The 25,310-nt window shown below is 41.7% G+C and overlaps 1 protein-coding gene across 3 annotated transcripts in view; it reads left to right on the forward strand.

Moving 5' to 3' along the window:
• LOC110493766 (phosphofurin acidic cluster sorting protein 2) overlaps positions 1-25,310 on the forward strand; it is a 103,573-nt gene continuing 78,263 nt past the window's right edge. The window contains exon 1 of one of the 3 annotated variants that reach the window (XM_021568234.3): positions 1-471. In XM_021568234.3, the coding sequence (XP_021423909.1) occupies positions 239-471 (233 nt within the window). In that variant the 5' untranslated portion in view covers positions 1-238. The remainder of the gene's footprint in view (positions 472-25,310) is intronic. The other 2 variants (XM_021568233.3, XM_090204896.1) reach the window with 2 other exon arrangements.

The following is a 25,310-nucleotide window of genomic DNA, read 5'->3' on the forward strand; positions in this document are numbered from 1 at the left end:
AAATGGTCTGCGGGCGCCCCTAGCGTCCAATAGTAGAACCTTGCCTCGTTTTTGTGTGTGCGTGCTGAATAACGCCCCGCCCAGATTTGTGTTCCAATGCCTCGGATTCAGCACTCTCGATTTGCTAGCCTTGAGCTGCCTGCTACATTGACAACTTTCTGTGATATTGCGGAGAGTGACTACGCGAGCAAGCATCACAGCCTATAGCCTATAGCCTGCTGCTACCCCGGGAGAGGCGATGATGGCGGCGGCCGTAGAGAGAGGAGGAGTGCGGGCCGCTTTCCTGAATCCAGGCAGCGGCGGCGGGATCGGTGGACCACCCCCGGCACCTATGGCTACTGCTCCTGGAGCCGCGGTTGGAGCAGGAGGCATGGGTTCGAATTCGGGTGGGTCAGATGGTCCCATACCCGTGCCTATGAACCTTTTTGCAACGTGGGAAATAGACCGTTCTTCTCCGAGTTGTGTTCCAAGGTAGGCTAAGCTACTTACATTGCCCAGCACACATGTAATCCTTTTTCTTTGTGAGTGGGCGTCTGTAGTAGTGTTTCCAATTCGGAGTGGTTGTTACATTGTTGTTACAGGATAGCTAGGCTACATTTTTAGGACTGTTCCATGGCAACAACCTCACACATCCATAACTGAATGACATTTGGTTGAGTTTGTTGTTGGTGTAGGTCACTCGGACTAGACATTTAATTGCTCGGGATTTATCAAATCAAAGTATGTTCTCGTAGTCTGCTTTGTTTGTTTATTTTAAGAATATACGACAACAAAGAACAACATGACAATAACGCTATTTTATTCCCAAAGAAGGTTAGGCTATACGCAGACTGAACAAACGTTTTCTGGACAAAAAAATATGTAATTGCATAGCCTAAATTGCTAGCTTGTTAATAATAATAGCCTACTTTAGTCTAATAATAGCCTACTTGTATTACTGTTTTGCTCTCCATAGAAAGCGTTTTCCTTGCATAGTCAGTCCCCTCTTGACTTTCAACGGGACACTTTCCCGTTATTTGATGCAGATAACCGTTATTCTAGGCTATATGGAGTTATTTTCACCGAGTTAAACCGTTTGATATGAATTCCACCCACCCATAGCCTACATTCCAGAGCTGCATGGCAAAACAGACTTGATATGGAGCTAGAAAATCTGTTTGCCAGTCAATGAAACTGCCTCGCGAATCAACAGGGAACTGTCAAAATAAAGGAAACACTTGAGTAAGTGAGGAATACAAAGTATAGTGGAAGCATGTGCTTCCACACAGGTGTGGTCCCTGAGTTAATTAAGTAAATAACATCCCATCATGCTAAGGGTCATGTATAAAAATACCTATTGCCCATTATTATCATGGCTAGAAGAAGAGATATCAGTGACTTTGAAATAGGTGTCTCAAAGGAGCATAAGCTGTGTGTGTGTCTGTCACCATTTCTCAACCCAATTGCGAACTATGTAAAAATGGCATAATTCAGATATGACGTCATTGTTTTTGCACTATCAACTGAGTTGGTTCAATGTGCCAATAAATCAGCACACTATACTTTTTAGTTTTTTTCAAATTGCCGGCATCTTGAAGCTTAAAGTGGATCATGTAGGCTGTACTTTGCTAATGACCATACCAAAAAAAGAGTGACAGAGAGCAATGTACAATATTGGGAACTTAGATAAACAAGGAATTTGTGGTAAGTGCATGGGGTACGTCATCTTTATGCACCTCCGTTATTGAACACTGCCTGAGACAGCATTTTCCTCCACCACCAACAAAACACCAAATGATGGAATTTCACGTGGAAGAATGGTGTTGCAGAATCTATGACAAGGCACATTGAGCCTGTTCTGGCAGCTCATGGTGGCCCAATACCCTATTAAAGACCCAGTGCAGACAAAAACATGATTTTTCTCTTTTTTATATATATTTCCACACTGAGGTTGGAATAATATTGTGAACATGATTATAATACCCTTTTAGTGTAAGATTTGTTTGAAAAGATGTCTGACATTTAAGCCTGTTTTGGTGGGATGGAGTTTTGGCTTTCCCTGTCATGTATTCATTACACCGATTCTGTTGTAAAACGTTTCTTAAACCTAAGAAAATGGAACGAAACTGGGAAGGACCTGCCTGAATTTGGCCAATGGAAGTTCCAGTTTACTGTTTGGACTAATGATTACACCCCTGGTGACATTGCCATGCAGTAAATGAGTTAATAGGCATATTAAACAGAGAGTTCCAACTCTCTCTGCCATTAACAGCTAATTTTCAGTTTTCCCCTCTCCACTCAGACCGCTCCCAGACAGTCCTAGCAAAATTCTTGATTGAGAAATTGCTCTTTGCTAAGATGCTATCTTTGTTTCTTTTTGACAATTTGTAATTGAAAACAATCACAGTAAGGTACTTCATTGTTACCCAGAAATGATTTGATATTGAGATACAAATGATTGCATTGGACCTTTAAGACACATTATGTTGGTGTTTCCTTTATTTTGGCAGTTACATGTATACAGTATGTCAGCCTAATCTATTTGCTCTAATAACCCAGAAATCACAGGCTCAATGATGACAGTGGACTTGGCTAATGATTAACACCAATGGCTCTCTTCTTGTATTTATAGGCTACTTAGCATTGTTTTTCGGCCCAACCCACTTACATTAGGTTTAGGCCTATTCACTCAACATTTGACAGCAAGTTATTTGCACTGTCACAATGGTGTCATAAACATGTCATAGCATGTTCTTATTTCACCGAATGTCAAGTAACATTGTACAGAACACACATACAGTAGGTCTAGCCACTGTCATAACTCTCTCTCTTCATTGCCACATTTTGTGATTGAAACTTAATTTTTTTAATGCTCTGCAGGCTAATTGGAGACAATTTCAACATCCATAATCCTAACTTTTGAACAAATTGTGCCTGTGTTTTTGCTCTTAGCTAAATGTATATTGTATGAGGTAACAGGCTTGCCAGGTTTTACCTGTTGATTAATGGCACGCCCTCTGTCATCACAGCAGTGACTTTTAGAAATACTTCATGCTTCATACATAAATACATTCTCATAGATTTGATGTCCTTTTCCTCAATGTTCTTTATCATCTTTTTCAATCTATCCCCTTTAACTTGCAATCTTGAAATGTAAGCCCCAGGTAACACAAATTCTTCACGTATAATATATATATATTTTTTAAGTCTACTTTGGCAGAGCAGAGTTGAAAGCGATTAAAAAAATGCATACCATCTTATCATATTAGCTTTGTTTTGTTCTCGTACTCGCCTAACACATGTACACATACATTTTCAGTGGCTATGCCAGAAAGTGCCCCGCAGATGGTGAAAAGGAAAGGACGTAATTGTGTTCACCGAGATGGGTTTTTTACTCCAGTGTCCTATATCCACACTGCCATTTTCTCTTTCTCAGAATTCGTTCTATAGCCCATTACAGGCTTGTGGGTACATTTTCCGTACAGTCGCTACCCGCTCCACAGTAATACACAGTAGCCTACCCCTAAACCACGGTGCATGAAATTAAGAACATCTAGCAAAGATATTCAGCTGGAGGAAAATTACTTTATTATCTTTTTTTAAACAGAGCGCGAAAATGCATGGATTTTAATAACGCCTTTTATTGAAATTCTAATATAGGCTATTGTCCTTTAAGATCCAATTTGTTCTTTATTTTATGCATCTTTGATTGAACTTTGATTTTCCCCCTAATATGTTTTTTTAGAGATACATTTTTCAATTTACAGTTGATGTCGGAAGTTTAAATACATCTTAGCCAAATACATTTAAACTCAGTTTTTCACAATTCCCGACATTCCCTGCCTTAGGTCAGTTAGGATCACCACTTTATTTTAAGAATGTGAAATGTCAGAATAATAGTAGAGAGAATGATTTATTTCAGCTTTTATTTATTTCATCACATTCCCAGTGGGTCAGAAGTTTACATACACTCAATTAGTATTTAGTAGCATTGCCTTTAAATTGTTTAACTTGGGTCAAACATTTCGGGTAGCTTTCCACAAGCTTCCCACAATAAGTTGGGTGGATTTTGGCCCATACCTTCTGACAGAGCTGGTATAACTGAGTCAGGTTTGTAGGATCCTTGCTCGCACACGCTTTTTCAGTTCTGCCCACACATTTTCAATCGAATTGAGGTCAGGGCTTTGTGATGGCCACTCCAAAACCTTGACTTTGTTGTCCTTAAACCATTTTGCCACAACTTTGGAAGTATGCTTGGTGTCATTGTCCATTTGGAAGACCCATTTATGACCAAGCTTGAACTGATGTCTTGAGATGTTGCTTCAATATATCCATATAATTTTCCTTCCTCAAGATGTCATCTATTTTGTGAAGTGCACCAGTCCCTCCTGCAGCAAAGCACCCCCACAACATGATGCTGCCACCACCGTACTTCACAGCTGGGATGGTGTTCTTTGGCTTGCATGCATACCCCTTTTCCCTCCAAACATAAAGATTGTCATTATGGCCAAACAGTTCCATTTTTGTTTCATCAGACCAGAGGACATTTCTCCAAAAAGTACGATCTTTGTCCCCACGTGCAGTTGCAAACCGTAGTCTGGCTTTTTTATGGTGGTTTTGGAGCAGTGGATTCTTCTGGCCTTTCAGGTTGTGTCGATATAGAACTCATTTTACTGTGGCTATAGATAGTTTTGTACCTGTTTCCTCCAGCATCTTTACAAGGTCTTTTGCTGTTGTTCTGGGATTGATTTGCACTCTACGCACCACAGTACGGTGATCTCTAGGAGACAGAATGCGTCTCCTTTAGAGGTCGACCGATTATGATTTTTCAACGCCGATACCGATTATTGGCGGACCAAAAAAAAACGATACCGATCTGCCAATTCTTTACATTTATTTGTAATAATGACAATTACAACAATACTGAATGACCACTTATTTTAACTTAGAATAATACATCAATAAAATCAATTTAGCCTCAAATAAATAATGAATCATGTTCAATTTGGTTTAAATAATGAAAAAAATAAGTGTTGGAGAAGAAAGTAAAAGTGCAATATGTGCCATGTAAGAAAGCTAACGTTTAAGTTCCTTGCTCAGAACATGAGAACATATGAAAGCTGGTGGTTCCTTTTAACATGAGTCGTCAATATTCCCAGGTAAGAAGTTTTAGGTTGTAGTTATTATAGGAATTTTGGACTATTTCTCGCTATACCATTTGTATTTCATATACCTTTGACTATTGGATGTTCTTATAGGCACTTTAGTATTGCCAGCGTAACAGTATAGCTTCCGTTCCTCTCCTCGCCCCTACCTGGGCTCGAACCAGGAACACATCAACAACAGCCACCCTCGAAGCATCGTTACCCATCGCTCCACAAAAGCCGCGGCCCTTGCAGAGCAAGGGGAACAACTACTCCAAGTCTCAGAGCAAGTGATGTCACCGATTGAAACGCTATTAGCGCGCACCCCGCTAACTAGCTAGCCATTTCACATCGGTTACACTAGCCTAATCTCGAGAGTTGATATGCTTGAAGTCATGAACAGCTCAATGCTTGAAGCATTGCGAAGAGCTGCTGGCAAAACGCACAAAAGTGCTGTTTGAATGGATGCGTACGAGCCTGCTTGCCTACCATCGCTCAGTCAGACTGCTCTATCAAATATCAAATCATAGACTTAATTATAACATAATAACACACAGAAATACGAGCCTTTGTTCATTAATATGGTAGAATCCGGAAACTATCATTTCGAAAACAAAACTTTATTCTTTCAGTGAAATACGGAACCGTTCCGTATTTTATCTAACGGGTGGCATCCATAAGTCTAAATATTCCTGTGACATTGTCATAATTACGTAAAATTCTGGCAAATTAGTTCGCAACGACCCAGGCGGCCCAAACTGTTGCATATACCCTGACTCTGCGTGCAATGAACGCAAGAGAAGTGACACAATTTCACCTGGTTAATATTGCCTGCTACAGGGGCGGAGCTAGCATGTTGGAGTGAACGGCTGTGCGTGAGAGGCTCCTGCAACTTTTTTGCGAAATAATCTAATTTAACCTACTTTATGGCACTTTTTACAACAAACGTTTCTTTCTAATACAAGATTGTAACTTTCTATATGAAAATGCCAAGTAATAAGCGACCAAAAGACAATAAATCCACAGCGGAGGCCTACTCCCCACTAAACAACGAGACAGACATGGCGGGAGGCACCTGCAACAACGTGACACTTACAGAACTTACCCGGGCTTTGGGGGAGCTACGTGTTGCTATAGCTGAGGATCTTAAGACCACTATTGCTGAACTGGACACCAAAATCGAGAGCATCATTCGAACGGTCGCTTCGCATGGCCAGAGTATTGTGGACCTTGAGAAAGCTTCTGAATACAACGCTGGTAGGATCGAGTTAGAGAAGCTATGCACGTCATTGCAGGATACTGTGCAGAGGCTTTCTGTGAAAGTGGTGGACCTGGAGGGCCGATCCAGACGTAATAACCTTCGCGTTGTTGGTCTGGCAGAGGGGGTAGAGGCGGGCTCTCGCCCCACCGACTTCTTCGCCAAGCTATTGAAAGATGCAATGGGATCGGATGTTTTGGATTCGGATCCCCAGCTGGACCGCGCACATCGCTCCCTTGTCCCAGTGCCTGGACCGGGCAAACGTACTCGCCCAGTAATCATCTGCTGTCACAGTTTCAAGACCAAGGATCTTATCCTGCGTGAAGCTCGAAGGAGGGGCAACCTTTCACATAAAGGGCATCCATTCCGTGTCTATGAGGATTATGCGCCCGATGTGGCAAAGCATCGCGCCGACTACAGAGATGTCATGACCAAACTCTACAAACTCCATCTTCGCCCAGCCTTACTCTTCCCTGCAAGGCTAAGAATTACCCCGCCTTCCGGTGAGAAGATTTGGCTCTCCTCGGTTTTGGACGCAGAGAAGTTTATCCGGGGATATACACCAATCCCCCGTACAGGTTAGAGTGCCTTGTTATTGCGTGTTAGGGTCTGCTCATGGACTCGAATCCATACTATACCATATTGGGTGAAAACGTATTAAACGGGCTCAACAAGGGCTACCGATGGATGGCGGTCAGAGCTCTCAATTAATGTTACATTCACTTTCATCCCGGCTGTGCTCAGCGATGCATATTTTTTACTTCCAGGTTTGATCACTGACACTTTCGGACGGATATACTTATATTCCCCCACTTTTGTTTTGTTTCGTTATTTATTTTACAATCCTTACATTATTCTTACTACCATACCATTTATTTATTGCTTGCAGGGGACTGGGGGTGATGGTTGGGAGGGGGCAGACACCTGGTTAGCAGGTTGATGTTTTGTGCCGTTCTGCCTTTGTCTGGCCGTGGGCCTCTCTCCCGAGTAGAGTCCCACCAGCCCTCTGTAGTGCTTATGTCTGTGTAGGTGTGCGTACATATAATTACAATTTGTACTTTATTACTATTTTCTCTTAGCATTTTAGTATTATGTATGTGTATATTTTAAATCAGTGTAGATTGTTAATCTGGGGTATGAATGTTTGTATGTGTGTGTGTGCATATGGATGTATATGCATATTCTTTAAATATATATTTTTATATATGATTTTTTTGTGTGGGTATGTATACATGCATGTATATGTATGTATACATACATGTATATGTATGTATATGTGTGTGTGTGTGTATGTATATATATGTGTGTATGTATGTGTGTGTATGTATGTGTGTGTGTATATGTGTGTATGTATATGTGTATGTATGTGTGTATATATGTATGGATGTATGTGTGTATGTGTATGTATGTGTGTGTATGTATATGTGTATGTATGTGTGTATATATGTATGGATGTATGTGTGTATGTGTATGTATGTGTGTGTATGTATATGTATGTGTGTATGTATGTATGTATGTGTATATATATATATGTGTGTATGTGTATATGTATATCTGTGTGTGTGTGTATATGTGTATGTGTATGTGTGTATATATGTATGTATGTGTATGTATATGTGTATGTATATGTATGTATGTATGTATGTATGTGTGTATGTGTAGATGTATGTATGTATATATATGTATGTATGTGTGTGTGTGTATGTATGTATATGTGTATGTATATATATATATGTATATATGTGTGTATGTATGTATATATATATATATATATAATGTATATATTTTTATTTATTTTTTATTAAACATATTTTGTTTATGGGGGTAACGTTTAATTTAACAAATCCTTGTTCCGATCTCCTGACCCACAGTATGTAAAGGTACAGCTGACTATGTCGGTTGTGGATGGTTTATTTTTTGACCGGCAGTGCTTAGCAATATAATCTTGAGGCTATATCTTGCTTATCTCTGGGATTGACCCAAGATGACGCTTAAATGCGCAATATGTTTAAGTTGCAACTTATTCGGTTTAGGTTTATTAGATGTTAACTGAACACTTAACTCGCGGGAGCCTCCTCAGTTCATATGTTAGTAGAAGTTCTAGGATAATGAGAGGTGAACGTATAGTTGGGATTTTATTTTTGTTTTACCTCTTGTTCGAGGTCGCGCCGTGCTTTTTTGGCATCGGCCAGACAATGTGTTTATTATTTTTATTTTTCCTTTTTTTTCTCTCCTGTTTGTGCATGCCTGTTAAATGTGGGTTGATGGGGGGGGGGTAAGTGTTGGGGAAATTAGGGGAACAGGGTGGGGAGTAAAGGTGCTTGCAGGGGGGGAGGGGTGGGTTGGATACTGCTCGGGTGTAGGTGCTACATATGCTGATCGTGATGGTTTGGTGCGCTTTCTTACCTTTTTATCAAGCTACATGGTATGCAGGCCACCATAGGAACTACAAACGAGAGGAGGGCGGGGATTACATTCACTTCCTGGAATGTCAAGGGTTTAAACGAACCAATTAAGAGGGGCAAGGTCCTAGCCCACTTGAAAGCACTCTCGTCTGATATTATATTTTTGCAAGAAACCCATCTGAAGAATAACTCTCATGGCAGACTTAAGTGTAGGTGGGTGGGGCAAGTGTACCACTCTAACTTCTCTGCCAAAACGAGAGGCACAGCGATTCTGGTACGGAAAGGAATTCCCTTTCTACATAAAACGACTATTGCGGATAAAGAGGGTCGGTATGTGATCGCAATAGGAGAAATCCACTCTACCTCAGTAACTCTACTAAATATCTATGGGCCAAACATTGACAACCCCTCTTTTTTCAAAAGAGTCCTTGCCCTGATTCCAGATATCTCCCATACTAACCTGGTCATTGGAGGGGACCTTAACTGTGTGCTAGACCAATATTTGGATAGATCCTCTACTCGGCGAACCCCTACCTCCTATTCAAGCGAATTCTTGAATACCTACATAAAAAATTTGAACTTATTTGATATATGGAGGATCGCTAACCCTACGGGTAGGGAATACTCCTTTTACTCTCATGTTCACAAGGTTTACACTCGAATTGACTACTTTTTGTTGGACGCTAGACTACTCCCCTATACCTGCAATGTGAGGTATCATGATATTATAATCTCGGACCACAGTCCACTCACCTTCTCCCTGAGATTGGGTGACATTGTACCAAACGAGAGGGTCTGGAGGTTGAATCCTCAACTCCTCACAGAACCAACATTCTGTGAATATCTTAAAGACCAAATTACATTTTTCTTTGATACCAATGACAACACAGAGACCTCCCCAGCATTATTGTGGGAAACACTGAAGGCTTATCTGAGAGGCTGTATCATCTCCTTTCAGGCTGCCAGGAGTAGACAAAACAGAGGGAAACTGGAAGAACTGGAGGGACAAATTCACTTACTGGATAGGGAGAATGCTAGCCACCCATCTATGGAGAAACATAAAAAAATTACCTCTTTAAAATTTGAATATAATCAGATTCTCTCAGCTAAAATTGCTAAATCTTTTCTCTATGCCAAGCAAAAATATTTTGAGTTTGGTGACAAACCACACAAATTACTCGCCAGACAACTTCGAAAAAATGTGAGTGACCGAATGATTCACAGGGTTAAATCTGCATCTGGGGAATTACTCTCTTCCCCCAAAGACATCAATGACAGATTCCGGCAGTTTTATGAGACTCTATATACATCTAAAGCGGATCCTAACCCCTTAATTATGCAAACATTTTTGGAGGACTGTAATCTTCCTGCCCTGAACCAGGAAGATTTTAACTTCCTGAATAAGGAAATATCTCTTGATGAAATTCGAGAAACAATTAAATCTCTAAAGAGTGGCAAGACCCCGGGCCCAGATGGATACCCTGGTGAATTCTATAAAACATTCAGCAACATGCTCTCTCCCTATCTGCACAAAATGTTGGTTCAGGCCAATGAGGATGGAGCCCTTCTACTTTGGACGAAGCGTTCATTACAGTTATACATAAGAAGGGTAAAGATCCAGAAGAGGTAGGGTCATACAGACCAATATCTCTCCTTAATACAGACCAAAAGATTTTAGCAAAAACTCTTTTCTTCAATCTCAGGCGCCTCTTCAATATTATGTATTCTCAGAGGTTACCCAACGTGGACCTTGCTGTCATATCTCTTGACGCCGAAAAGGCCTTTGACCAAGTTGAGTGGCCCTATCTATTCAAGGTCCTACAGAAATTTAATATTGGAGATAGGTTCATAAAATGGATCCAGCTTTTATATAGGAACCCCTGTGCCAGAATACTCACTAACCAATCATTGTCGCCCCGATTTAACCTCAACAGGGGGACAAGGCAGGGTTGTGCGCTGTCGCCTATGCTCTTCGCCCTAATTATCGAACCGCTCGCTCAGACGATTAGATCTCATGCAGCAATACACGGCTATAATACTAAAGATACTCTAAATAAGATCTCCCTATACGCAGATGACATCCTCCTCTATGTAACAGAACCCCAGGCTAGTATCCCAGCTATTCTTGATGTGATCAATTTGTTTGGTACCTTCTCGGGATACAGAATAAATTGGAACAAGAGTGAATTAATGCCCATACGGTCGCAAAATACCTCCTGGCTAGAACATCTCCCATTTAAGTTATCTTCAGAAAAATTTACCTACCTAGGAATTGTAGTTACCAAACAATACTCCTTACTATTTAAAGAGAATTTCCCCTCTCTGATACAAAAACTCAAATCAAACATACTATTTTGGAGAACTCTCCCAATTTCTCTGCTCTGAAGAATTAATGCCATTAAAATGGTCTTCCTCCCACAACTGCTCTACCTATATCAGAACATCCCAGTATTCATACCTAAATCCTTTCATAAACAACTGGACTCAATTATCAATCCTTTCATCTGGGATTATAAAACACACAGGATAGGTAAAAAGCACCTCTGTAAATCTAAGATGGAAGGAGGATTGTCTCTCCCAAATTTTATATTTTATTACTGGGCCGCTAACCTCCGCATTGTTACGTTTCTGCTTGATGACGTACTTCCGGCATCCAGCTGGCTTAGTATGGAGCGTGAGGAGTGTCACCCCTTCTCTATTGGCGCTGTGATTTTGTCGCCTGTCAATCTGGAGATGTCACTTTATTGTAACAATCCTATTATACATAGCACAGTTCGAATCTGGAAGCAAATTAAAGTCCACTTTGAGCTTAGACCATTGTCATTCATGCTCCCTGTCGCCAGGAATCCCTCCTTTGCCCCTTCTAACCTTGATAACACCTTTGAGCGATGGGGAGAGTTGGGGATAAGTACCATAGGGGATTTATACATAGAAGGGACCTTTGCTTCCTTTGAGTTGCTGAGGGAAACTTATAACCTTCCCAGAAGTAATTTTTTCAGATACCTACAAATTAGAGACTACGTTAGAAAACACCTCCCAACATTTGGGAATGCTAAACCTTCCATGTTTGACGGATGCATAAAAATATGCCCCACCTCCGATAAACTGATATCGCGTCTATATGATGCTTTTCAATCTGTTAGCACACCTTCCACTGATGCCATTAAGGCTAAATGGGAGGAAGAACTAGGGACTGACATCTCGGTGGCAGACTGGGAAGAGAGCTTGGAGTACATCCACACATGCTCCATTAATTCCAGACATCGTCTCATACAATTCAAGGTATTACACAGATTCCCCCATTTGGGGGAATAAGGGGGGGGATAGGGGGGACATCTTCCCTCTTTCTTTCTACTTGTCCTTGTTTTGTATGTCGTGTTTTGTATGATTTGTTCTGCACCCAGGATTATGGGTCTTGTTGTTCCTTTATGCTCTTGTATGTTTAGATAAGAATTGTATACCTGTCTTGTATACCTTATACACCATTCCTGTGTGTGTTTAATAAAAAATATTTGAAACAATATTGCCTGCTAAATATGCAGGTTTAAAAATATATACAGTGCCTTGCGAAAGTATTCGGCCCCCTTGAACTTTCCGACCTTTTGCCACATTTCAGGCTTCAAACATAAAGATATAAAACTGTATTTTTTTGTGAAGAATCAACAACAAGTGGGACACAATCATGAAGTGGAACAACATTTATTGGATATTTCAAACTTTTTTAACAAATCAAAAACTGAAAAATTGGGCGTGCAAAATTATTCAGCCCCCTTAAGTTAATACTTTTTAGCGCCACCTTTTGCTGCGATTACAGCTGTAAGTCGCTTGGGGTATGTCTCTATCAGTTTTGCACATCGAGAGACTGAAATGTTTTCCCATTCCTCCTTGCAAAACAGCTCGAGCTCAGTGAGGTTGGATGGAGAGCATTTGTGAACAGCAGTTTTCAGTTCTTTCCACAGATTCGCGATTGGATTCAGGTCTGGACTTTGACTTGGCCATTCTAACACCTGGATATGCTTATTTTTGAACCATTCCATTGTAGATTTTGCTTTATGTTTTGGATCATTGTCTTGTTGGAAGACAAATCTCCGTCCCAGTCTCAGGTCTTTTGCAGACTCCATCAGGTTTTCTTCCAGAATGGTCCTGTATTTGGCTCCATCCATCTTCCCATCAATGTTAACCATCTTCCCTGTCCCTGCTGAAGAAAAGCAGGCCCAAACCATGATGCTGCCACCAACATGTTTGACAGTGGATGGTGTGTTCAGCTGTGTTGCTTTTACGCCAAACATAACGTTTTGCATTGTTGCCAAAAAGTTCAATTTTGGTTTCATCTGACCAGAGCACCTTCTTCCACATGTTTGGTGTGTCTCCCAGGTGGCTTGTGGCAAACTTTAAACAACACTTTTTATGGATATCTTAAAGAAATGGCTTTCTTCTTGCCACTCTTCAATAAAGGCCAGATTTGTGCAATATACGACTGATTGTTGTCCTATGGACAGAGTCTCCCACCTCAGCTGTAGATCTCTGCAGTTCATCCAGAGTGATCATGAGCCTCTTGGCTGCATCTCTGATCAGTCTTCTCCTTGTATGAGCTGAAAGTTTAGAGGAACGGCCAGGTCTTGGTAGATTTGCAGTGGTCTGATACTCCTTCCATTTCAATATTATCGCTAGCACAGTGCTCCTTGGGATGTTTAAAGCTTGGGAAATCTTTTTGTATCCAAATCCGTCTTTAAACTTCTTCACAACAGTATCTCGGACCTGCCTGGTGTGTTCCTTGTTCTTCATGATGCTCTCTGCGCTTTTAACGGACCTCTGAGACTATCACAGTGCAGGTGCACTTATACGGAGACTTGATTACACACAGGTGGATTGTATTTATCATCATTAGTCATTTAGGTCAACATTGTATCATTCAGAGATCCTCACTGAACTTCTGGAGAGAGTTTGCTGCACTGAAAGTAAAGGGGCTGAATAATTTTGCACGCCCAATTTTTCAGTTTTTGATTTGTTAAAAAAGTTTGAAATATCCAATAAATGTCGTTCCACTTCATGATTGTGTCCCACTTGTTGTTGATTCTTCACAAAAAAATACAGTTTTATATCTTTATGTTTGAAGCCTGAAATGTGGCAAAAGGTCGCAAAGTTCAAGGGGGCCGAATACTTTCGCAAGGCACTGTACTTCTGTGTATTGATTTTAAGAAAGGCATGGATGTTGGTTGTGCTTTTTTTTTCTCGCAAATGCGCTTTTGTTAAATCATCCCCCGTTTGGCGAAGTTGGCTGTCTTTGTTAGGAAGAAATGGTCTTCACACAGTTCACAACGAGCCAGGCGGCCCAAACTGCTGCATATACCATGACTCTGTTGCAAGAGAAGTGACACAATTTCCCTAGTTAAAAGAAATTCATGTTAGCAGAAAATATTAACTAAATATGCAGGTTTAAAAATATATACTTGTGTATTGATTTTAAGAAAGGCATTGATGTTTATGGTTAGGTAAACGTTAGAGCAACGACAGTCCTTTTTCGCGAATGCGCACCGTATCGATAATATGCAATGCAGGACACGCTAGATAAACTAGTAATATCATCAACCATGTGCCAGAATGCTACCTCGCTGCTAGCTCACTGCCAGGTCGCCACCTTGTCCTCTTTCACTGGAAGTCTGCAAAGCTGCCCTCGTTTATGCAGTGGGTTAAGTAGGTGATGTCATCTGGAGGTGATGTCATCATGTCATGGGTCCCAACAAAAGTTTGACTTAAACTGGTCCCCATTAATACAATACGTGGAGAGCCTGTCTATTACTTAGTGTAACTTGCATAGTTTAGTAAGCAGTCTTGTCTGTTCTAGTGGTCATTTGTGCTGATAAGAATTTTTATTTCACTTTTTTTTTCATTGTTTTTGTTTCTATTACTGTTTGTTTCTGTTTTTATTTCCTATTTAACTTACTTTTATAGATGCCTTGGCGGGTGGGTGGTTAGGAGGGAGGGAGGGGATGGGAGAATGAGGGGTTGGGGTTGTACTGTTTTTGTTGTTATATCTGAAAATCTCTAAATAAAGTTTTAAAGTATATGTAGTGTACGCATGTGTGCAAGCATTGGTGAATGTCGGCATTGTATTAGTACATAGTAATTTTTGTGTCAAGTCAAAAAAACATAATAGTTGTGTTAGTAACTGATACAGATAATAACATGAGTAGGTATATTATTACTCCATTTATATAAAGAAGTGGGCATTTGAGTTTGGACCAATACTGGAATCAATGTAGCCTTTTCTCATAATGAAACTGTTAGTTGTGATCTTCGTAGTGAAGTTTCCCATAGGGACAGATCTAGGATAAATTCAATTAAATAATTAATAAAAATAATAATATTTAAAGGATCCACTTCCCCTCCCCCCAACATTAAACATTAGTGGGAAAAATGCAAAACTATCCCAAGATCAGCATCTAGGGGCAACTTCACCCGACCTCGATTCCTCCATCTTTGGGTGGACTAGTATCTGTTCATCCATAGAAGGACATTCTAGACATTTGAAACGTCCTGTATGTTTAAAAGGAAGAGCTCGGCTTGTCTTCTGTCACATATCTTAGTCCAATCCACCTTTTCATCTCAGGCAAAGGGAACTGGTTGGTCGGGCCAACTGAGGTAGTAAGTACATGAATGTATAGTTAAAGTGACTATGCATATAAGATAAACAGAGAGTAGCAGCAGCGTAAAAGAGGGGTTGGGGGGGTACACAATGTAACCATTTTACGACTGTCTTGGCGTGTTTGGACCATTCTAGTTTGTTGTTGATGTGGACACCAAGGAATTTAAAGCTCTCAACCTGCTCCACTACAGCCCCGTCGATGAGAATGGGGATGTGCTCGGTGCTCCTTTTCCTGTAGTCCACAATCATCTCCTTAGTCTTGGTTACGTTGAGGGATAGGTTGTTATTCTGGCACCACCCGGCCAGGTCTCTGACCTCCTTCCTATAGGCTGTCTCGTCGTTGTCGGTGATCAGTCCTACCACTGTTGTGTCGTCTACAAACTGTGATGGTGTTGGAGTCGTGCCTGGCCATAGAGTCGTGGGTGAACAGGGAGTACAGGAGGGGACTGAGCACGCACCCCTGGGGAGCTCCAGTGTTGAGGATCAGCGTGGCAGATGTGTTGCTACCAACCCTCACCACCTGGGGGCGGCCCGTCAGGAAGTCCAGGATCCAGTTGCAGTGGGAGGTGTTTAGTCCCAGGTTTCTTAGCTTAGTGATGAGCTTTGAGGGTACTATGGTGTTGAACGCTGAGCTGTAGTCAATGAATAGCATTCTCACTTATGTTTTCCTTTTGTCCAGGTAGGAAAGGGCAGTGTGGAGTGCAATAGAGATTGCATCATCTGTTTGGGTGGTATGCAAATTGGAGTGGGTCTAGGATAATGATGTTGATGTGAGCCATTTACCAGCCTTTCAAAGCACTTCATGGCTACGTGAGTGCTACAGGTAGTCATTTCGGCAGGTTGCCTTTGTGTTCTTGGGCACAGGGACTATGGTGGTCTGCTTGAAGCATGTTGGTATTGCAGACTCAATCAGGGACATGTTGAGAATGTCAGTGAAGACACCTGCCAGTTGGTCAGCACATGCCCGGAGCACATGTCCTGGTAATCCATCTGGCCCCGTAGCCTTGTGTATGTTGACCTGTTTAAAGGTCTTACTCACGTCGGCTACGGAGAGAGTGATCACACAGTCATCCGGAACAGCTGATGCTCTCATGCATGCCTCAGTGTTGCTTGCCTCGAAGCGAGCATAGAAGTGGTTTAGCTTGTCTGGTAGGCTCGTGTCACTGGGCAGCTCGTGGCTGTGCTTCCCTTTGTAGTCTGTAATAGTTTGCAAGCCCTGCCACATCCGACGAGCGTCGGAGTTGGTGTAGTATGATTCAATCTTAGCCCTGTATTGACACTTTGCCTGTTTGATGGTTCACCGCAGGGCATAGCGGGATGTCTTGTAAGCTTCCGGGTTAGAGTCCCGCACCTTGAAAGCGGCAGCTCTACCCTTTAGCTCAGTGCGAATGTTGCCTGTAATCCATGGCTTCTGGTTGGGGTATGTACGTACAGTCACTGTGGGGACGAAGTCCTCAATGCACTTATTGATAAAGCCGGTGACTGATGTGGTGTATTCCTCAATGTCATCGGAAGAATCCCGGAACATGTTCCAGTCTGTGATAGCAAAACAGTCCAGTAGTTTAGCATCTTCTTCATCTGACCATTTTTTTTATAGACCGAGTCACTGGTGCTTCCTGCTTTAATTTTTGCCTGTAAGCAGGAATCAGGAGGATAGAGTTGTGGTCGGATTTACCAAATTGAGGGCGAAGGAGAGCTTTGTACGCGTCTCTGTGTGTGAAGTACAGGTGATCTAGAATTTTTTTCCCTCTGGTTGCACATTTAACACGTTGATAAAGATTTGGTAGAACTGATTTAAGTTTCCCTGCATTAAAGTCTCCGGCCACTAGGAGCGCTGCCTCTGGGTGAGTGCCTCGAAAAGTATAGCCGAGGACTCTCTAGGCAAGTAGTGTGGCCTGCAATGTACGACAATATACTCTACTTCAGGTCAGCAAAATCTAGAGACTTCCTTTCGTGCACCAGCTGTTGTTTACAAATATGTTTGGAGAGTATTGTGTGAGTCCTGCTTGTTGTTGTTGTTGAATAAATCTTTGTCTAATTCGAGGTGAGTGATCGCTGTCCTGATATCCAGAAGCTCTTTTCTTCCGTAAGATACGGTTGCAGAAACATTACGTACAAAATAATTTACAACTATCGCGAAAAACCCCCACCAAATAGCACAATTGGTTAGGAGACCGTAAAACGGCGGCCATCTCCTCCAGCGCCATCTGTGCTCGATTTTATACACCTGTCAACAATGGTTGTGGCTGAAATAGCAAATGGAAAGGTGCACACAGCATAGAAGGAGCGAAGGAGACAACCCAAAAGACGGAAACCTCAAGGAAATGAAAAGTATAAAACCCTTTATTCTCGCGATACAGGCATTTGAAGTATTGCGCTAAAACATACATTTGAATGAATTGAATTAATTCAATATATCACCCAGCCCTAATACCTACACACACACACACAAACATTATAATTTTTAAAAAACAATGTCTCTGATATACCGCTCACACACACACCCCAACCCCAACCGCGGTTTCTCCTCAGAAGGGAGAGATAAATGACGGAGAACCCACCCAGGAATAGATGGACCCACAGTAATTAAATGTGTGTGCTGAAATCAGTTTAGCCAGCCACTATTATTCATGTGGTTTCATTGGTGTTTAATTGGTGCAGGACCCATTATTTCTTATGGAGTGGGCTAGCTGTGTTTAAGATGGATGGGGTTGACTTAACTGAATGTGCTGTACGATAGGGAGTGATCTATTTAATACTGGAAGTGACAAAAATACTATATAGGCTAATGTATAGTACGATAACCAGCGATTATCAAATGCGTCCTATATGGAAAATGGAATGGGTTTCTAATACTCACAAAAAGGGGTTGAACTTTGTAGCCATCGCCCTTTAGCTTTAATCTTTTTTCAATTTTAATGCTTAAAACATCAACCTACAGAATCCACTTAGTTCAGTAATGAAGCATGGCACTTTTGTAACCAAAGAAAAATCTACTCTATTACTTGATCTGGCGCTGAGCGCAAATCCCTGATTAAAGATCCTGATTCCTTATCCCCTGTCAGTGGATTTGATGTCTTTATTCAGCTGGTGCTGATCTCTCCCTCTACATTCACATTTTTGTCATTTAGCAGACGCTCCTATTCAGAGTGACTTAAAGTTAGTACATTCATCTTCAGATAGCTAGGTGGGACAACCGCATATCCTAGTCATAGTAAGAACATTATTCCTCAATAAGGTAGCTATCAGTAAAGTCAGTGCTAGAAGCGCTCTGATTCCTCTTCAATATTTAAAACTACTATGGTAGGCAGACCTCGTGTGGAATTAATTGCAATTTGAAAGGGAGTGCTTACGGACCCCGACTGTGCTCGTTTTTTATACCGTGCTCTCTCCGAAGGCCAACTACTGGCTTTAAGGCAGATAACCGAACCCCACGGGTTTGAGTAAATTGTGAGTTTCTGATGTCATTGCCTCAGGCCCCTTTAATGTGTGGAATGGAACATGGTCAGAGCATTCACCCTCCTGACGCTAACCTAGTTAGCATTCGATACACATACGTTGTTGAATGCCAATGCCTTTGTCATTGTGTTGTTATTTGTGGCCTGTTTTTGTGGTGAATATTTCCAAATCTGGTCCTTGGTCATCAGAAATGCCAACATATTATGCACATTATGCTTTTTTTTTCTTATGCTGTCTGAGCTATAGTGGACAATCGCTTGTGTATTTTTTTTCAAATCAGCTTTTGGGGCATGTGTGTACGTGCATGTGTATCCAAGTGTAAGATGCCCAGCTTCATATTGTTATTGGAGGAATTAACAAAAAGGCCTCACCCCAAATCAGAAGCACATGCTCTCTTTTCCAAAAACTAGCACAGAACTTTGGCAATCACCTACAGGATCTTTGTTGTGCTTTAGAGTGTGTGTGTGTGTGTGTGTGTGTGTGTGTGTGTGTGTGTGTGTGTGTGTGTGTGTGTGTGTGTGTGTGTGTGTGTGTGTGTGTGTGTGAGGAAAATAGTCTGGTCTAGTGGGGATAAGCTGAGGTTTACAACCCCTGCTGTAGCATGTGTTTCTTTCTGCAGCTGTTTCGACGCCAGAGTGCTAGACAGCTCAGTTAACATTTGGGTGCAATGTGAAACCAGGGCGTGAGCTCCGCTCAAAGCCACTACAGCAGAGCAATAGAGCACCAGCCGTTCAACGCTATAAAGTTGGACTTACTAGTAGTAAAACTGTTGTTCCTCAGTTCACAGATATTTTGTTGGTAGTCCGACTACACCAAAAATACGGAATTGAAAAATGGCTTACCTGTGAACGGTTATGACTCATTGCAAATTCAATCAACTAGCCACGTTGACACAAGAAAATCATACATTCAAATGTTTGTTGAAATAAGCAAGGAAACTACGTTGACTCAAACAATTTCTGCCTGGGTTGAGACAGTTTGGCTGCTTTTCGCCATTAAAGGAAAACGCCACCCAAAAACTATCAGTTAGTATTTGTTTCATTAGTCCATTGTTGATATAGTTCCAAAAAGTTTTCAAGATATATAACTTTTAAAAACACAGCATCATATGAGGCACTCTGCATCATATGATTCAAAATGCATCATACCAGCTGTATTTCTGTATTTGGAAATACATTACATAGCCAGAAGTATATGGACACCTGCTTGTCATGGGCATTAATATGGAGTTGGTCCTCTCTTTGCTGCTATAACAGCCTCCACTCTTCTGGGAAGGCTTTCCACTAGATGTTAGAACATTACTGTGTGGACCTGCTTCCATTCAGCCACTAGCATTAGTGAGGTCAGGCACTGATATTGAGCGATCAGGCCTGGCTCGCAGTCGGCGTTCCAATTCATCCCAAAGGTGTTTGATGGGGTTGAGGTCAGGGCTCTTGCAGGCCAGTCAAGTTCTTCCACACCGATCTTGACAAACCATTTCTGCATGGACCTCATTTTGTGCACGGGGGCATTGTCATGCTGAAACAGGAAAGGGCCTTCCCCAAACTGTTGCCACACTGTTGCCACAGATTTCCCTTAACTGGAACTAAGGGACTTAACCATAAAAAACAGCCCCAGACCGTTATTCCTCCTCTGCCAAACCTTACAGATGACACTATGCATTGGGACAGGTAGCGTTCTCTTGACATCCATTGGCGGCGAGCTCTACACCACTCCAGCCGATGCTTGGTATTGTGCTTGGTGATCTTAGGCTTGTGTGCAGCTGCTTGGCCATGGAACCCCATTTCATGAAGCTCTCGACAAACAGTTCTTGTGCTGACATTGCATCTAGAGGCAGTTTTGAACTCGGTAGTCTGTGTTGCAACCGAGGACAGACTATTTTTACTCGCTACACGCTTCAGCACTTACCTGTCCCGTTCTGTGAGCTTACAGTGGGGCAAAAAACTATTTAGTCAGCCAGCAATTGTGCAAGTTCTCCCACTTAAAAAGATGAGAGAGGCCTGTAATTTTAATAATTAAATTGTGAAGACTTACAGAAAACTTTTGACCTCTGTCATTGCCAACAAAGGGTATATAACAAAGTATTGAGATAAACTTTTGTTATTGACCAAATACTTATTTTCCACCATAATTTGCAAATAAATTCATTAAAAATCCTACAATGTGATTTTCTGGATTTTTTTTATCATTTTGTCTGTCATTGTTGAAATGTACATATGATGAAAATTACAGGCCTCTCTCATCTTTTTAAGTGGGAGAACTTGTACAATTGGTGGCTGACTAAATACTTTTTTGCCCCACTGTATATATATAAATAGAAAGATACAAAGAGGGACAGGGGGAGATGTAGAGAGAGATAGGAAGAGAGACGGGGGCAGATATAGGAAGAGAGACAGGGAGGGAGAGGGAGAGGGAGAGGGATAGGTAGATAGATAGGAAGAGAGATACAGTATCTTAACATGTATCTGACATGAAAAACATTTTGAGACTATATCAACAATGGACTAATGAAACAAATACCAAAAATATAGTTTTTGGGTGGAAGTTCTTATGGATCGGTGTCACGTCTACGGGACAGTTGTTGCTCAATATCCATATGTGACTAGAACGCCGTTGCAAACAACAACCAATTTTCCGGTACATATAAGTGTCTTATATGGGCAGAGAACTTACATTTGTGTTAATCTAACTGCATTGTCTAATTTACAGTAGCTATTACAGTGAAAAAATACCATGCTATTGTTTGAGGAGAGTGCACAACAACAACACACTTTTATCACAGCGACAGGTTGGATACATCCACATCTGAAGGTAAATGATGTACTTACGTTCTGAAATCTTGTTCTGATTTGTCATCCTACGGGTCCCAGAGATAAAAAAAAAGGAAAAATCCTTTTTCATATCCTAAAAATATCCATGTATTATGCGCGATTTTATGCATCGATTTTGTATTTCCACTCGTTCAACTTGCAAAGAAAGAAATCGGTGAAAATCGAACGCTAAACATTATTTCAACCAGTCAAGTTAGGTTTGTAATTATTCCGCAGACACTCTAAATATTAACCAGCCATTGCTATATCAGAATATCCAGCCTTTGCTATATTTGCTATATCAGTATATCATATGGCAAGCCAATTTTAGCCAGGAAGACACAACATCCTTGTGTGCCGATGAGACGGGCGGTGTTCACTTGATTGACTGTATCTTGGTCCAATGACCACCTATCGTTTTGAAACCTAGCTAGCTAGATAGCCAATAAGCTGTGCTTTACAAGGGTATGTGATGCCCCTTTGTAGGGTGAAAAACTTTCGAGCTAACCTCGCGCGTACAGCAGTCGAGTGGCCATTGGAAATCTATGCAAGAACATGTCCCAGCGCGTTATGCATATCTGTGAGTTATGAAAACAAAGTGTTTTGATAATTTACAATATGGCTACTAATACTGGAAAAGCTAAATCAAAGTCCAGGTTAACAGATTTTTTGACGATCTTATAGCAGAAATCTACCGGGAAAGTGTCACGGACTCAGTTAGTGAATATAGTTTAGACTCAACAGCTAAAGGAGAGGACGTGACCTTAGCCTAAGTGAAATATGTTTGTTTTTTAAATGCTCATGCTAATGCAGTTGTTTGAATGGTTACTATTTATTCATTTGAGAGATTTTTCGAAATATTTTTTATATATATATATATATATATAATATATATAATATAATCCCTAATGAAATATGTGTATGAATAGCAAACAAAAGCCACAGCATGTCAAAGTCAACATACAATACACATTGGGCTCCTGAGTGACACAATGTTCTAACACACTGCATCTCAGTGTAAGAGGCGTCACTACAGTACCTGGTTCGAATCCAGGCTGTATCACATCCGGCTGTGATTGGGAGTCCCATTGGGCAGCGCACAATTGGCCCAGCATCGGCCGGGGTAGGCCGTCATTGAAAATAAGAATTTGTTCTTAACTGACTTGCCTAGTTAAATAAAGGTTACACACCACACTGACCAAAACTTTATGTTGTTGCCATTTACGTATGTCCCCATCATACATGTCATGCAGTGAAGTTTCAGCTCTGTCTGTCCGTGGCCTCTCTTCCTCGGTGCACGCTGTCACTGTGTCTGTTTCTATCTTGTCCAGCTGTGTATGTAACATTTCATGTAAACCCCGTTTTTCATCTCCATCGAAGTAGCGGTCCTTGTACCTAGCATCGAGCAGGGTGGAGACACAGTAAAGAGGCTCAGAGAGAATACCGCCGATTCGCTTATTCACAGCCTCGAGTACTTTTGTACGTTTTAGTTTTGTTGAGCAGGCGTTTCAATGCCATGACAGAGGGTATCACGTCTGCTGCAGACGCAGTTGAGCTTATTTCTCCAGTCAGTTGTTCGAGTGGCGCTACGAGTTTGTTCATGTTTCCAAGTTTCAAACATGTTCTCAAATGCCATTGAAATGGCAGCAGCGGTATGAGAACCAGCACATTCTTGAGCATGCAATACAGCTTTCCTCAATATGAAATCCTCGTCGACCTACTGTGCTGTCAGACTCAGCACGCTCATGGGACTGACATCACTGGTCCAAATTCAGTTGTGACGCCCATAGCAAGTAGCATAATAAATTCCATTATCTTGGCATTAATGGGTTTCGCCTTTGAGTTGTCTCGCTGAAATTTTCTTACTCTTTAAAATGACTGCTAAACTTGAACTTGTTTGGTTGTTGGAAGTGTGGGCTTTTGTTCTGTGCTGTGCTGTATTTTTCGTGGCGTCAATACGCCATCTACTTACGTTTTATATAGGTATGCACGTCAGCTTTGACATCGGTTTTGCACATCGACGTTAAAATAGACATCGTGCCGATGCCGATGTTGGCCTTTTTAGCTAATTTCGGCCGATTCCAATATGCTCACCGATATATTGTGCATCCCTAGTAACCACCCTGATTAAACTAATCATTCAAAGACTTTGATTAGTTGAATCAGCTATACTGATTGATGGGAACAAAATCCTCCTCCCACATCAGCTGTGTGGATATGAATGGCCATCCCCTTCTTCATGATGCACCTAAAACACATACAGGGAATCACTTGAGATAGGCCTATGTCCGGTTTTGAACTCCACAGAGTAATAATCCATGTACAAGCCACCCCCATCTCCATTCAGGATGAAACATCCTGTCATCCATGTTTTTATTGAATCACTGGGGAGGGCAGGGTGAGAGGTCCATCGGGGGTTGCAGGAGGGTGAGCCTGACTTATGGAATGCTCTGTCTCACTGCGCTGATGGCAGGAAGCAGGATAAGCATGGGGAAATAGTGCATTCCAGTATCCCGGGCTTACTTACTCTTGAGTTCCGACCAGCCATTAGTGGCATTAGTGACGCTGTGTTTGTGTGTGCGCATGCGTGCGTGCGTGTGTGCGTGATAAACTTCCCAACCAACACAACTACACAGATTTCCCCAGCTGTCCAAACATTGTCAGGCTAGAAGTGCTGAGTGATCAATACTATCATCTGTTAACTAGACACTGGCCTCTGATCAGTTTTGATGCCTATATGAAGGGACAGAAACAGACAGATTGATACGAATGCTTGGCTCTGGTTTTAGGCCGGGGCTGTCAGACTCATGTCATTGTCATTGTGCTACCGTGTCCCGGACCTGTTGTTTTGGACTCTCTCTCTCTACTGCACCTGCTGTCTCTAACTCTGAATGATTGGCTATGAAAAGCCAACTTACATTTACTCTTGAGGTGCTGACTTGTTGCACCCTAGACAACCACTGTGATTTTTATTATCTGACCCTGCTGGTCATCTATGAACGTTTGAACATCTTGGCCATGTTCTGTTATAATCTCTACCCGGCACAGCCAGAAGAGGACTGGCCACCCCTCAGAGCCTGGTTCCTTTCAAGGTTTCTTCCTAGGTTCTGGCCTTTCTAGGGAGTTTTTCCTTGCCACCGTGCTTCTACATCTGCATTGCTTGCTGTTTGGGGTTTTAGGCTGGGTTTCTGTACAGCACTTTGTGACATCAGCTGATGAAGAAGGGCTTTATAAATACATTTGATTGATTTGATTGATTCTGAAGCAGCAGTGTGGAATTGATGTGCTTAGTCTGTGGTCCGGTGGCTAAGGCCACAGATACAAACCCTCTCATTTGTTATCATTCCATCCGAGCCGTTAGAGCCAGGGCCATATTCTTTGAGATTTGCAACTGACAATAAAAATTTGCGCTGCTTATAGGAGTCTGGGTAGTTCCATCCTGTTTCAGTATGTTTTCTTCCCTTTGGTGCCTAATGAAAACTGCGCTGTTGATTTTTTTGCTGGGTTACCTATGTCTTCGGCTCGGAGTCCAGTCTTCATTGCGTGTTTATGGAGCACAAAGGCAGGTAGGAAACCACAGACTTGGGAGTGGGAAGAGCCACCATCTAT

This window comes from Oncorhynchus mykiss, chromosome 17 (genome assembly GCF_057628025.1).
Source record: "Oncorhynchus mykiss isolate SJ-2025 chromosome 17, ASM5762802v1, whole genome shotgun sequence".
Lineage (NCBI taxonomy): Eukaryota > Metazoa > Chordata > Actinopteri > Salmoniformes > Salmonidae > Oncorhynchus > Oncorhynchus mykiss.